The sequence below is a fragment of the Leptonychotes weddellii genome, chromosome 9 (assembly GCF_054177405.1).
Source record: "Leptonychotes weddellii isolate Sample4059 chromosome 9, ASM5417740v2, whole genome shotgun sequence".
In the NCBI taxonomy this organism is placed as follows: Eukaryota; Metazoa; Chordata; class Mammalia; order Carnivora; family Phocidae; genus Leptonychotes; species Leptonychotes weddellii.
In genome coordinates, this window is record NC_138377.1 from 85086975 (window position 1) to 85102510 (window position 15536).

The 15536-nt window shown below is 38.5% G+C and overlaps 1 protein-coding gene across 1 annotated transcript in view; it reads left to right on the top strand.

Moving 5' to 3' along the window:
• The first annotated feature begins 947 nt into the window (after positions 1–947).
• PIGB (phosphatidylinositol glycan anchor biosynthesis class B) overlaps positions 948–15536 on the top strand; it is a 30274-nt gene continuing 15685 nt past the window's right edge. Inside the window, exons 1-5 of the mRNA XM_081831865.1 lie at positions 948–1486; positions 3344–3477; positions 3908–4027; positions 8418–8522; positions 9936–10068. Of these exons, the coding sequence (XP_081687991.1) occupies positions 1354–1486; positions 3344–3477; positions 3908–4027; positions 8418–8522; positions 9936–10068 (625 nt within the window). The 5' untranslated portion in view covers positions 948–1353. The remainder of the gene's footprint in view (positions 1487–3343; positions 3478–3907; positions 4028–8417; positions 8523–9935; positions 10069–15536) is intronic.

The window sequence follows — 15536 nt, forward strand, 5'->3', positions numbered from 1 at the left end:
TCATAATATGTAAATATCACTTGATTTAACTAAAATAGGAATATAAATATACAGGGAATATGACAAATGAGGATTAGGGGATGGTGTAAGACAAAGCTAAATCCTATTATAGAATTTTCTCAATGGTTTTAAATAAATAATTCTTAAAATGGCAAAACTGGGGGAGAGGCTGGTAAGAGAAATCCTCTTTACACCTTGACATACCATCATAAAACTAATCACTGAAAGAAACAGCTCCCCCAAAAAGTTGAAAGTGATTGCCAATCCAATCTGGAAGTAGAAGAAAGAGAATTGTTACTTTTCATTATTAGCCCTTTTTTACTATTTCATGTTTTTTGGCAATATGCATAATTAAAAACAATTTTTAAAGCAGGCTAAAAGATTTTATGAGTTCCCTTTGATGCTTTAGAAGGTACAAGTAGACATCAAACACATGAAATAACTTGCCATCCATTTATTTTATTTTATTAGGTTATGTTTATCACCATACATTTTTTATAATATAAAGAAGATTTGACTGATTTACTTTTAACAACTGAGGAGTAAAGACTCCAGTATTTCTCAGAAAGTTATATTTGGGAACACCATAGTCTCTGGAGAAAACAGATGTTTATGAAAGAGGAAAGCAGAGTAACGGATTTACATATTTTCTTATAACAGTCTTTCACCGTCTCCTAGACCGGCCCCGAGGTTACAGAAATCATTAGCGGCAGAACCGATACTAGAAACTGGATTGTCTTTAACATCGCTAAAATGTAATTTAAACTAGTATGGGAAAGAAATGCCTGTTTGCTCTTGGACGGTTAACTAGATAAATGACAGCTTACCAAGAATGCTATGGTTCACCGCCCGCTGAGGAAGGAAGGGAGGGAGGGAGGGAGGGAATCGTAATTATCATTACTATTATCATTACCACTTAAACACCTCCGACCGTTCGGCTGTCGCTTCGCGTCGCTGACCCCGCCTCTCGGCGGCCCTAGCCTAGGGGAGCTCCGGCTCCTTCCAGCAGTCTCCGGAAGAGAAAACAGGGCGCAGAGACCACGAAGCCAAAGGGAGAGAGCAACCTCACGAGAAGGATAAGCCAAAGAAAAAGCGCAAGTGAGCTCGCGACAAAGCTTACCAAGCTTACCCGTGCCAAACAAACCTGCAGCACTCGGCGGCACACACAAAGTTCGGGGGTTGTTGTGAGCAAGCTGCCTTTTCCCAGCTACCTCCGCGCCTGCGTGTGACGGCTGCTGCAGAGGCCAAACTTAGGGAGCGGAAGAGAAATGCGCGTTCCTCCAACTGCAGTCTCCCTCATCGCGGGGACTGAGGTGTCAGGGGATCCTCCGCAGACCTCGAAGTAGGTGCAGGATGAAGCAAGAGGGCGACGATGGCCGACTTTTTTTCCGCGGCCTCCGGAACCGCTCCCATGAGAAGATGAAGCTGCGAAAGAGAAAGTCAACTTTGTACCTCAGTCCCCGGAAGAGCACCGAGCGCCGCGGAGGTGAGCGGGTGGGGTGCGGGAGTCGAGCTCCCAGGCGGTGGCGGCGGAAAACCGCGGACCCTGAGCTAGGGCTCCATCTGCTGGGCGGGGTTGCCACGAAATCGTAGTGCACTCGAGACCGGATTCTCCATTCCTGCCGCTTGCGTGGCACTTTGTTCTGCATCAGTTAGTTCTGCCGCGGCCGTGCGGAGCGAGTTGACATGACGTAGCCATCCGCATTTTAGAAAGGGGACACCCGCGGTGGGAGTTACCTAAGGTTTCGCAGCTACGGAGGGACTGATTCCTGGGGTTGGACCAGGTCTGACTCCCAGCCCATTTATTTTTCCCACCCCCCACCCCGGCCTTCTCTTTGGTCCGGTGTGATGATGACAGGAGCAAAATCACCCCAGTAAGTGGGCTTTTGATCTGTCAGACGGGGGTATTTAATATAAAGATGGACTTCTCATTCAATAAATATTTTGCGCCTTATATGTGCGGAGCACTGTGTAAGCGGCATGAAAAAAATGCCGAGTTTCCCTGTGGAAACCTGAAACCGAGAAAGGGGAGAATCATTTTGCTAAATGAAGGAGGATTGTGACGGGGGAAAGGGAGTTGTAGATGAGCCCGAGTTCTCTCGTTCTTTTCCCCTAACCCTTCCGTTGTTAGAAGTTGGATCCCTCTGGGTAAAGGTTAGTAATGATGGTAAATTACCATACGTGTCACAGATATATAGTTGAACTTTTAGGTATATCTTGATCAAGATCACTTGTTCAGGGGCCAGCTCGGAGTACTGTTTATTCTGCACCAGTCCCCAGAGTAAAGGGTTTTCTTTCAGCAGATATAGTTCGGTCGGGGTGTTTCTTTAAGTGCTTCTGAAAGATGAGATGGGGCGTGTGTGTTGTGTTGAATGTACCAATTGTCTGAAAAATATTTAAATGTGTTCCTGGAGAATAAGGAAGGAGAGTGGCAGGAACCTAGAACTATAGCAAAAGGCTCAAAATGGATTAGAATGCAAACACAAATACTCAGGAGGCCAAACAGGGGTCTGAATAAATTAAAGCACTTTCTATTAAAGAACCAGCCAGTTGTTGCCAGTTGAGCTTTGTTGTCAGATCTTAGTGTGAAATGCTGTAATACAGATTTTAATATAAAGTCGGATTTTTAAGTGTTGACAACTAAATTCACATAAAAAAAAAACAACTCTGTATTCAGCTTGCAGGCTCTCCAATTGTGGCGAAGAGCAGGGCTATGGAGGCAGCAGATAGACCTGGTTTTGAATCCCGTTTAGTAATTGCAGCCTTTTTGACTTTGGACAAGGCAGTTTAACTTCTTCGTCTCAACTTCCTCATATGTGAATGGGGCCAATACCTACCGTTTAGCATGATGTGGAGGATTAAATGAGATGAGGCATGTGAAGGAATGAACTCAGTGCCTTGCATAGAGTAAGCATCGATAAGGGCTATTTAAAAACATGCAGAGGACCATTTGATATATATAGAAGAGTTGATCCTAAGTTAGTAATTTGTTAGCTGATTTCTTTCATTAGCTACCCATATAGGATATCACCTAATTAGCCTAAGGCCTTAGTTAACTGTATCTCTTTTTCAGTGATATCTTACTATTCTCCTTATACAATTAATTGCAGAAAGACTGGTTAAATGAAAGGAGTGGTGATTTCCCAATGGTGAGGCTCCGGCCCTCATATAACTGTCAACCCAGGTCTGCTTTGAGAGTAGCGTGGCTGGGCCAGAGTTCTCTACTGTGACTTCACAGAGTCTGAGCAAGGCGCCAACCAGAGCAGCAGATTTTAGTTCTGCAAGTGGAACTTGCCTGACTTTTGTGCCACAATTACTTGTTTTGTTTTGTTTTGTTTTTCAGATCTTCTTGGTGAAAACATTTATCTGGTCTTGTTTACCATAGCATTACGAATATGTAACTGTTTTTTAGTCCAGACAAGTTTTGTTCCAGATGAATATTGGCAGTCTCTTGAAGTTGCACATCACATGGTTTTCAAATATCCTTTGTAGTTTCTTTTCCAGACTAGAAATGTATATTCATCTTAGAAATTGTGCCAGCTTCTATTATATATTTTCAATCAATTTTCCATATATTCTCTAAGTAATTTTAACTTATCAAAGTATACCATTATTTTACACTAGTATTTCTTCTACCTTTCTTTGATATTAATATACTTGACTCAACCTTTAACCAGCAGGTATTCCCATAGTGCTCAGTACTGTGGAGGATATAGATGAAGTAAAAAACACATTCCCTTCTTGAAGAAGTTATGAGTTTAATTGGCCAATTGCATTTTTAATTCAAATAACCAGTATAAAATGCTGTGGTTTTAAGCTTCTTTATCAAAAAAATAGAAATTTTTTATGCACAGAAATCAAATAGATTTTGTTTCAGTGCTATTTAACATTAGTCCTTAATATTACTAATTATGGTTATTTGACCTGGGAATGGACAGAAAGATTGAGGGGTTACACTTATCCCTTAATCTTTGCAAGCATTTACAAGATTCTGCATCTTTTGGGAAAAGATAGTGTTCAGCTGCTGGTAAGTTTAAATAAAAGTAATCAAAATAGTTATTAAAGGTTGATTTATTCCATCCTTTTTAAAAGGCTAATATATATTAACTCAATGACATTATTGGTATCACAAAGTTTGTTTTTAAAAAGATACTGTTGCTAAACTCTGACCATATCTGGGCAGCCCACAGTTCAAAGACATACTGTGATGTGTAACCCCTCATTGTGTGCTGAAACACAAAACTGAGCATGAAAGTGTCCTACTTCAAGGAATCCTGTTAAGATATTCAGACTTTCAGAATGACTACATTTTATATTAATTATTTGGACTTTAGAAGTATTCTTCTTTCATGAAAGAATCACACGAGAGCAGTGTTGTATCTTGTTTAACTTGTGAGCAGAAGACCATGTTATATGAGCTTATGAAGACTATATATAAACCCATTCAGGATTTAGTGTTGAAATTAAATTTTAGAGAAAATTAATTTGACAAGAATTTAATGATATGCACAATCATTGTGCTATGTGTGTAGTAATTAGGCAGCAATAGTAAGTAGGGTTGTAATTCCCAGATCAAGAACTTCCGGGGTCAGTTGCCAAAAGAAGGTACCAAAGAACTAATGGTGCCAAAGTTTCTCTAAAGTCACTCTCAAGATCCTTTAAGCTGTCCTCAGATTAGACTCAGAAGTTTGGGCCTTCCCCATTTTCTGTAGGGAAGTGGCCCAGAATTCTAAAGGCAGTCCAAATCCTGAGGGTTTCTTGGAGCCTGGAAAGACACATGGAAGGATCATGGGGAAGGAGAATTTAGAGCAGTAGCAGAGTTTCTCCCATTGACACGTGTGGAAGTTAGGGGCTTTGAATTCCCTTCTGTCAGGGCTTCTAGATTATGTAGGATAACCATAAAGTCTGGAACCACAGGCAATATACATAATGTCATCAAGGATATCTTATATCCCAAGAAGTAGGTTATATTATGAATGAAGGAGTCTTTAAGATAGAAAACTTCCTATTCCTCCAGGACCTATCCACTTCCCTCAACCTGTAGCTGACCCACCTGGCCATTTTGTGATTTAAAGTAAACCTCCTGTAGTCCCCATCCCCACCCCACTGTCCCCCTCAAATCCTCTGTCCTATCTGGAACTTGACCAGGTGGAGAAACATTAAGATGCTATCAGTTAGTCATTCATACTGTCATATTGATTATTTTAAACATAGATTACATACTTTTGAAACCAGAAGGGGTCAGAGAAGTGAAATAAATAGACCAAGGTCACAGCATATTAAAAGCAGAGCTAAAACTAGATCCTAGGTCTGCTTCATTCATAGCCTGGTGCTCTTACCAGATAGCTTCTCCCTAAACTGCATAAAGTGTGTATACAGAATTAGGAATGGCTTAGAATTGCACCAATATGGTAGCCACTAGCCACATGTGTCTATTGAATATTTGAAATGTGGCTAGTCCACATTGAGAAGTGCTATTAGTATAAAATTCATACTGGATATCAAAAACCTAGTACAAAATAAAAATGTAAAATGTTTCTGTAATTTTTTTATTTTGATGAAATAATAATTTAGATATATTGGGTTAAACAAAATAACTAAAATTAATTTTACCTGTTTGGGATTTTTTTTTATTTCTTAATTTGGCTACTATAAAATTTTAAATTACGTACATGGATTGTGTTACATCTCTACTGGACAGCACTGGCTTAGAACACATTAGAAGAAAGGGATATAGAAGGGAGACCTGAGGGGTGCCTGGGTGGCTCAGTTGGTTGGGCGACTGCCTTTGGCTCAGGTCATGATCCTGGAGTCCCAGGATCGAGTCCCGCATCGGGCTCCCTGCTCGGCAGGGAGTCTGCTTCTCCCTCAGACCCTCCTCCCTCTCATGCTCTCTGTCTCTCATTCTCTCTGTCTCAAATAAATAAATTAATAAAAAAAAAAAAAAAGGGAGACCTGAATAGGGTGCCACAGTGGGGGCTTTCAATAGTCAGAAGACATGTAAGGGCATCTGACCTCTGGAGCTTAATGGAGGGATCAGGAGCTTAAAGAACAGGAGAATGATAAGCTGCCAACACAATATCATACTCAAGGTTTACCCCTTGCATGTTCCTTCTCTTTGCCCCACCCCTCTACTTTTTATTTCCAAGAGTCATATGCAACTATTATTTAATTCTTCTCAGGTCCTTACTATAAACCTAGAAAATTACAGTATCTTAAAAGTCTGGAGAGACTTCTAATAACTGGGAATTTACATCTCCACTTATTTTTGTGTTGAGCTAAAATCTACCTTCTTTTATTTTTATTTTTTTAAAGATTTTATTTATTTATTTGAGACACAGAGAGAGCACGAGCAGCGGAGAGAGGGAGGAGGAGGCTCCCCGCTTAGCTGGGAGCCCGACATGGGGCTCTCTCCTAAGACCCTGGGATCATGACCTGAGCCAAAGGCAGACGCTTAAATGACTGAGCCACCCAGGCGCCCCAAATCTACCTTCTTTTAAATTCAAGATTTCTACAAAACAACCCTTCAGAAAGTTTTATTTGTCCAGGATAAACATCTCCATTTCTAAATATCATAATCAGATAATGTCCTTTAGACATCTTATAATTTATTAATATCTGTCTTAAAATGTAGGTCTCCAAATTGAATATAATATTGAAAGCTAGGGTAACTAGTTCAGAATATAGTGGAACCATTAATCCTACAAATGTTATACTTCTGTCAATGCACAAGGATTCTTTTAGTTTTAGTGGTTCCTCATACTGTTGGCTTATATTAAGTTTGTAGCCAAACTGACTTCTCACATGAACTACTTTCAGGCCTGAGAGGTAAGAATGAAGCATATACATCTCTATGCAGAGAAAACAGAAGGTATGTATATAGATGCCTTTTGCTGTATTTTACAGGGCAGAGTTTAAGTGAAATCATACCTTTAAGACTTAAACATTTATTTACAGATTACTAACAAAGAAGAGGAACATGTGTTAAAAGTGTTAGAAGGTGTTAGAAGCCACTGACACCTGAAAGTAGAGTCACTCTAATCATACTATAAAGTTAATGAATGTTGATCCAACAAAAATACAAACTTAAATATATTTTAGAAACACATCTTTTGAACAAACCTAGATTAAATTGTGCTCTATCAGTGTGTTATTTTGTTAATAACTGTGACACATTTTTTTAAAACTCTCAAAGATGTCATTTGTAGCATTAGAATTACTAACTGTAATTAAGTTATAATACATTTATTCTTTAGTTTTGCTCTTAAATTTACTTTTTAATGTCATCTGATTACTATGTTTCTATAATTGTAGAATACTTGTCCTTTTATGGAAAAAAAAATAACTCATTTTATTATCTATATTGCAGGATGGGGAAGTAATGTAACTTAGTAGTTAAGAGCACAGGCTTTAGAATCAGGAAGACCTAGGTTTGAATTCTGGTTTCCACACTAAGTAGCTGTGCAGCCTTGAGAAAATTATTTAACATCTCTTTACCTCAGTTTCCTCAATTATAAGGCAGTACCTGTCTCACAGGGATTGTTAGGAGGACTGAATGAGCTGATATATATATAAAGTACTTGGTGTGATACCTATCACACATTACTATAAGTGCTTCATAAAAATTTAACCTATTGTTATGCTAATGAAAATCACTAAATGTGCTCCTAAAATAGAACCTTAACACAATGAACTGTTTTGTTGGCTATCTACATTAAAAGTAGTAATGTTGTGGGCGCCTGGGTGGCTCATTTGGTTAAGCGACTGCCTTTGGCTCAGGTCATGATCCTGGAGTCCTGGGATCGAGTTCCGCATCGGGCTCCCCGCTCGGCAGGGAGTCTGCTTCTCCCTCTGACCCTCCTCCCTCTCACGCTCTCTGTCTCTCGTTCTCTCTCTCTCAAATAAATAAATAAAATCTTCAAAAAAAAAAAAAACATTTAAAAAAAAAGAAAACCATAGGAGTGCCTGAGTGGCTCAGTTGGTTAAGCGACTGCCTTCGGCTCAGGTCATGATCCTGGAGTCCCGGGATCGAGTCCCGCATCGGGCTCCCTGCTCAGCGGGGGGTCTGCTTCTCCCTCTGACCCTCCCCCCTCTCATGTGCTCTCTCTCATTCTCTCTCTCAAATAAATAAATAAAATCTTTAAAAAAAATAAAAAATAAAAGTAGTAGTGTTATAATATATAAATTACAGAGAGAAAGAATGAGAATGATAAAACTACCTTGGGCATTTCCCTGAAAAATTAATGTAATTTTTGTAGAAAAGCAGGTATTTTTGCAGAACAATAGAATAATACATTATGTCTATTTTTGTACTAAGAACGGCCTTCAGTTGATAGTTGGATCAGTTTGTTGATTTCTTAATTCTGTGTGAACTGGTACGTGTTTTTTAATATCTTTTTTTTTTTGAACTATTGAAGATCTGGATTCCTAGACTTGCCCAAGCACTTCTGTCTGCTATAGCAGACATTAGACTCTACTCAATAATGAAGCAACTAGAAAATCAGCAAATGGCAAAATGGGTGGTAAGTCCTAAACACTTTAAAAACTAGTCACTTACTTCATTCCTAACAGCATGAAGCACATGGAAAAATCAGTTCTCAAAACAGCTTCAGAAGATACTTTGTACAACTTTAGAGAGGTACTTCCATAATGAAGAACAGCAAAATGCAAGTGGTGCCTGCCATATCGCTCTGATTGCACCCTGGGTGATTGACGCCTTTGATGCCCTCCAAATCTTTGAACCCTAGGAACAGCCTTTGGAAGCACTGCAGTCATCAAAGCTGTCAGAGTCTTTGCCTCACTTTCTGTAAAATTCAGTAGGAATTGTTCTAATCATTGCCTACCTCACAAATCACCTACAACCTTTGTTCACTACCTCTAGCGACCTGAGACTGAGCCTAAGAAGTACATTTTCACTGAAGCATTCTTTCACCTCTAGCTAGAGTATTTGAAATAGTTAGACTCTGTAAGGGAGAAAATGTGGTGTAGAAAACTGTCCTTTGTCAGACTGGCTTATTTCACAGTGGAGTGATAGATTCCTTATTTCACATTCAAATCTTGAATGGATTTTCTCATTAAAACCATAACCTGAAGCGTGATTGGATTCTTTAGTACTGTGGTTAACCTTCCTTGGCTCGTTCTTAAATTAAATAAACTTATACAAGCTAGCTTTGAAATCTTACTACCTTTTTAGTACTGTTTCTACTGGAAAATATGTTCCAAATTCCAAGTGACCAATTTATCAACAAATTTCTGGAATATAATTTATTATTTATTTATTAATAAATATTTATTATTATAAATTATTAATAATACATTTCTGCAGGTAGTGTGTTTATTTGCATTAAAAAGACAGAATGGTTTAGCGATTGAGTCCTTGTTAATGGATTCAAGGATAAAATCAGTCTCTTTATTTTGTGCTTACATACACAGATAAAGGCTCAACCTAAAATGGCAAAAGTGTAATGCCTTTGAAATCCTTCCTCCAAAGTAGTAGTACTAGTTTCTTCTAGTTTAAGAAAAGCCTTTAAATCCACAAAAATTTGGAACATTTTTTAAAGGCTGTATTTGAAGAGATAGGGATCTAATACCACATGTTTAACATCCTTGCACCAGCTAACAAGTTCTTTTAAGACATTTGCTTTGTAGACTTTATGCTTCTGTTTGCATGTTCTTCCAAAAACTGGTTTATTCTTTTAGTCGATTTACCTGAAAGTATAAACTTGTTAACTTTAACACCTACATATCTGGTATTATCATAGATCTGTGTGTAATGTAACTTCTTAAAAACAATGTTTGGGCATGCCTATTTTCAATATCGTTTATGTTTTGATGTGATTTTTGTAGTAGGTAGACTTGCTGTTTTCCATAGAAGAAGATAATACTGAGCTTTTCCATTTCCCACTCCATATATGTTTGCTTATAATTGTTCTTAGTTTTTTTGCCAGTTATGCTCTTGGTTCACATGGTATTGCTGTACCAGAACTCTTACAAACACCATGGAAACTGTTCTCACTATAATTGCTCTTTTCTACTATCCTTTGGAAGGTTCAAAGTCTATGAACAGGTGAGATACATTACTGTTAATAATTATGTACAAAATGTGAAAAATTTTAAATATCAACATATTGTAATGTCTGGTGGACCCCTGAATGTTCATGAGGTTTATTAAAACCACATTGTCAGTTGATACATTTATTATAGCAGGAAACAGATATATGCAAACTAGGTAATGAAGGGCAGTTTAATAAAAGGACTATGTACAAATGTTTAGGCAATGTTTAGAAAAACCAATATGGGGATAACCATAGTAACCCCAGGGCTAGTCATAGGAGGAATTTTCTGCTACCCCTTAGGCCCAAGGAGAGGTAATAATTGTAATGGAAATCCATACAAAGCTGTAACTTAAGAGAGGGCCCCAATAGGGGACATGCACAGCCAGCCTTTAGTCATAGCAAGAAGAGAGCTGGGGGAACAAAATGCCCTGAGTTAACTCTTCTGCCCTCCAATCAGTCAAGGCCAATCAGAAGCCAGAAAGCAAGTGAGTTCATTGATATAGTTCAGGCAGGTCAGCTTCCCTGCACAAAGAGCAAGTGAAGAATAGAGGAAAACAGATCTGGAAGGGCAAATAGAAAATATATGAACCCAGGAGATTGGGTCCAAGATGGCAGCATAGGAAGATTCTGAACTCACCTCCTCCCTCAGACATACCAAAACTATAGGAACATATGGATCATTTCTCGCCAAAAAGATCTGAAAGCTAGATGAATTGCTCTCCACAACAAAGGGTAAAGATAGGTAGAAGAGGCAGAGACACAGTCTCACAAAAAAAACCCACCCGCAGCATGGCAACACACAATAGGGAGGGATCTCACCAGCTAGCCCTTCTTCCAGAAAAGCAAGGGGTTGATGCCCCATATCAGGCACTCTGGCCCCTGGGATCTGCACCAGAGAAACAAGCACCCAGAACATCTGGCTTGGAAAATAAACTAGTTGACATCCAGGGGTCCCCAAGTGCTATAGGAAACTGAGGTTCCCCACTTGGATATCTCACATACAGTCTTGGTTACCCTTGAGACCCAGTGGAAAAACAGCCATTTGAAAAGTGTCCAGCAGTGACCCACCAGCAGGAGGGATGGTGTGGAGGTCATCCCTGTGGGGTAAGGGGTTCAACTCCACATCAGGGACCCCCCTGCCTGGAGATCTGCATCAGGAGTGTGAGTCCCCATAATGTCTGCTTTTAAAATCAGTGGGGCTTAACTCCAAAAGACCCAGAGGCCTATAGGAAACCTAAACTCTGCTCTTAAAGGCCTAGAGACAGTATCACTTGCTCCAAAAACCAGGAAAGATATTAAAATTTTAAAATTTAAAAATTTCTTGACATGAAGGACATTTATTGACAAATTTTAAGGCATGTACCAGAGAGGCTGGGCACTTTCCCCAGGAACAGAAGTGCTGGTAGATACCGTTTTTCTTGCCTACCTTCAGCCCAGCTAGCCCAACACTGGCAAATGACAGTTCTGACACTTTCCATCTACCTTGCTAGCATAGCTTGCCCAACCCTGGCATGCCCCTACAGACCTGCCCCACCCAACCCAGTAGGTGCCCCTCCAAAGCAGCTGCCACCATGCCATACCCAGGGGGCAGCCTCTGTCAGGACTGGTACCCCTCCATAGTGACTCCAGCCCTGGGTGAGAGGGGCATCCCTGCCCACCAGCACACCCACACCAGCTGTGGCCTGTCACAACAGGAAATCACACAGCCTATACAGAGGATAGCCCTGGAATGCCTTGTTCTGGTGACCAGGGAGAATTGCACTTCCAGGCCCATGGGACACTACCTTTAAACCAGGAGACATAGTTGACCTACCTAATACCAAGACACAAACACAGAGAGTCAGATAAAATGAGATAGAGGAATATGTTTTAAATGAGAACAAAACAAAACCTCAGAAAAAGAACTAAACAAAATGGAGACAAGCAATCTACCTGATAAAGAATTCAAAGTAATGGTCATAAACATGCTCACTGAACTTAGAAGAAGAGTGGATGAACTCAGTGAAAACTTAAGGAGATAGAAAATATAAAAAAGAACGAGTCTGAGCTGAAGAATATAACTGAAATGAAAAATACATTAGAAGGAATTAACAGCAGATTAGAGGATGCAGAACAGCAATCTGGAAGACAGGGTAGAGGAAATCATCCAAACAGAAGAGCAAATGGAAAGGAATTTTTAAAAATGGGGATATGGTAAGGGACCTCTATAACAACATTAAGCAGACTAACATTCGCATTATAGGGGTCCCAGAAGAAGAGAGAGAAAGGGGTAGAAAATTTATTTGAAGGGTGCCTGGGTGGCTCAGTTGGTTAAGCGACTGCCTTCAGCTCAGGTCATGATCCTGGAGTCCCGGGATCGAGTCCCGCATCGGGCTCCCTGCTAAGCAGGGAGTCTGCTTCTCCCTTTGACCCTCCCCCCTCTCATGTGCTCTCTCTCTCAAATAAATAAATAAAATCTTTAAAAAAAAAAAAAAAAAAGAAAGAAAACTTATTTGAAGAGAAAATAGCTGAAAACTTCCCTGACCTAGGGAAGGAAACGGACATCCAGGTCCAGGAAGCACAAGAGAGCCCCAAACAAGATGAACCAAAGGAGGTCCAAAATAAGACACATAATAATTAGGATGCCAAAAAGTAAAGATAAAGAGAGAATCTTAAAAACAGCAAGAGAAAAGCAACTAGTTATATACAACAAAACACCCATACAACTGTTAGCTGATTTTTCAGCAGAAACTTTGCAGGCCAGAAGAGACTGGCATGATATATTCAAAGTGCTAAAATGAAAAAACCTACAACCAAGAATGCTCTACCCAGCAAGAATTAAAGGAGAGATAAAAAGTTGTCCAAACAAAAGTTTAAAGGAGTTCATTATTACTCTACCAGTCTTTAAAAAATGTGGAAAGAAATCCTCTAAGCAGAAAAATTTTTTTTTAAAGATTTTATTTATTTATTTGAGAGAGAGAGAGAGCACATGAAAGGGGGGGAGGGTCAGAGGGAGAAGCAGACTCCCTGCTGAGCAGGGAGCCCAATGCGGGACTTGATCCCGGGACTCCAGGATCATGACCTGAGCCGAAGGCAGTCGCTTAACCAACTGAGCCACCCAGGCGCCCTGCATAAAATTTTAATAAGAAAATTATGAAAGAAAAATTCCACTGGCAAAAGCAAAATACAGTAAAAGTAGTAGATAAACCACTTAAAGCTAGTATAAAAATTAAAAGACAAAATTAGTAAAATCAACTATATCTGTAATAATTAGTTAAGAGACAAAATAAAAATATGTACAATATGATATCAAATACATAATCATGGAGAGGGTAATGTACTGTGCTTTTCGAATGAACCTCATGGCATTAAAAACCAATAACAGATACACAAAAAATAAAAAGGAACTCAAGCCTAACACTATGAAAGTCATGAAATCACAAGAGAAGAGAGCAAGAGGAAAAGAACCAGAGAGCTACAAAAACAAATAGAAAACAGTTAACAAAATGACAATAAATATGAACATACATATGAATAATTACATTAAATGTAAATGAACTAAATGCTCCAACCAAAAGACATGAAATGAATGGATGGATTAAAAAAAAAAATCCATCTGTATGCTGCATACAAGAGACTTACTTCAGACCAAAAGACACATACTGAATGTGAAGGGATGAATGTAGATATTCCATGCAAATGGAAGTGAAGAAAAAACTAGGGTGGTTAATGCTTAGACAAAAATAGACTTTAACACAAAGACTTAACAAGAGACAAAGAAGGGCATTATATAATGATAAAGGGATCAGTCCAACAAGAGGATATAACAACTGTAAATATTTGTTTCCAACATAGCAGCACCTAAATATATAGAGCAAATATTAACAGACCTAAAAGGAGAAATACAGTAGTAGAAGGAGACTTTAATGCCCCACTTACAACAATGGATAGATCATCCAGACAGAAAATAAGGAAACAGTAGCTTTAATGACACATTAAATCAGATTGGCTTAACAGAATATTTTTAAATTTTAAAAATTACTTGACATGAAGGAGATTTATTGACAAATTTTAAGGCATGTAAATTTTTTTTTTTTTAGAATAGAATATTTCATCCCCAAACAGCAGAATGCACATTTTTTTTTTTGGCATGCACATGGAACATTCTCTAGAATAGATCACGTTAGGCCAAAAAGTCTCAATAATTTTAAGAAGATTGAAATCTTACCAAGCATCTTTTCTGACAACAGTGTGACACTAGAAGAAATCATTTACAATTAAAAAAAAAAAAAAACTGGAAAAAAGTGAAGGCCAAAAACATGCTACTAAACAAGCAATAGGTCAACAAGAAAAGAGGAAATAAAAAAATACCATGAGACAAATGAAAATGGAAACACAACATTCCAAAATCTTTAGGATGCAAAAGAAGCAGTTCTAAGAAGGAAGTTTATAACAAAAGAGGCCTACCTCAAGAAATAATAAAAATCTCAAACAATCTAACCTAATCTAAATTTAGTGAAAAAGAACAAAGAAAACCAGTTAGTAGAAAAAATAAGAAAGATCACAGTGGAAATAAATAGAGACAAAAAATAGAAAAGATCAGTGAAACTAACAGCTGATTCTTTAAAAAGATAAACAATGTTTAAAACCTTTAGCCTTGGGGCGCCTGGGTGCCTCATTCGTTAAGCGTCTGCCTTCGGCTCAGGTCATGATCCCGGGGTCCCGGGATCAAGCCCTTCATTGGGCTCCCTGCTCCGCGAGAAGCCTGTTTCTCCCTCTCCCACTCCCCCTGCTTGTGTTCCCTCTCTAGCTGTGTTTTCTCTGTCAAATAAAATCTTTAAAAAAATAAAAAATAAAAAAATAAAACCTTTAGCCAGACTCATCAAGGAAAAAAGGACTTAAATCAGAAATGAAACAGGAGAAGTTACAGCCAACACCATAGAAATACAAAGGATTATAAGAGACTACTACAAAAAAATAATATGCCAGCAAACTGGACAACCTAGAAGAAATGGATAAATTTAGAAACATAATCTTTCAAGACTGAATCAGGAAGAAACAGAAAATTTGAACAGACTGATCACTAGTAATGAAATTGAATCAATAGCTGAAAAACTCCCAAGAAACAAAAGTCCAAGATCAGATGGCATCACAGATGAATTCTATAAAACTTTTAAAGAGGAGTTAATACCTATCCTTCTCTAAAATTCCAGACAATTAAAGAGGAAGGAACTCTTCTAAATTCATTCATTATGAGGTCAGCATTACCCTGATAACAAAACCAGACAAAGACACTACAAAAAAAAAAAAAAGAACAACAACAAAATTACAGGCCAGTACTTCTAATGAACATAGATTCAAAAATCTTCAACAAAGTATTAGCAAACTGAATTCAGCAATACATTAAAGGTATCACTGATCAAAATCAAATGGAATTTATTCCAGAGATTCAAGGATCATTATGTGAAAATCAACATGATATACCACAACAAAATGAAGGTT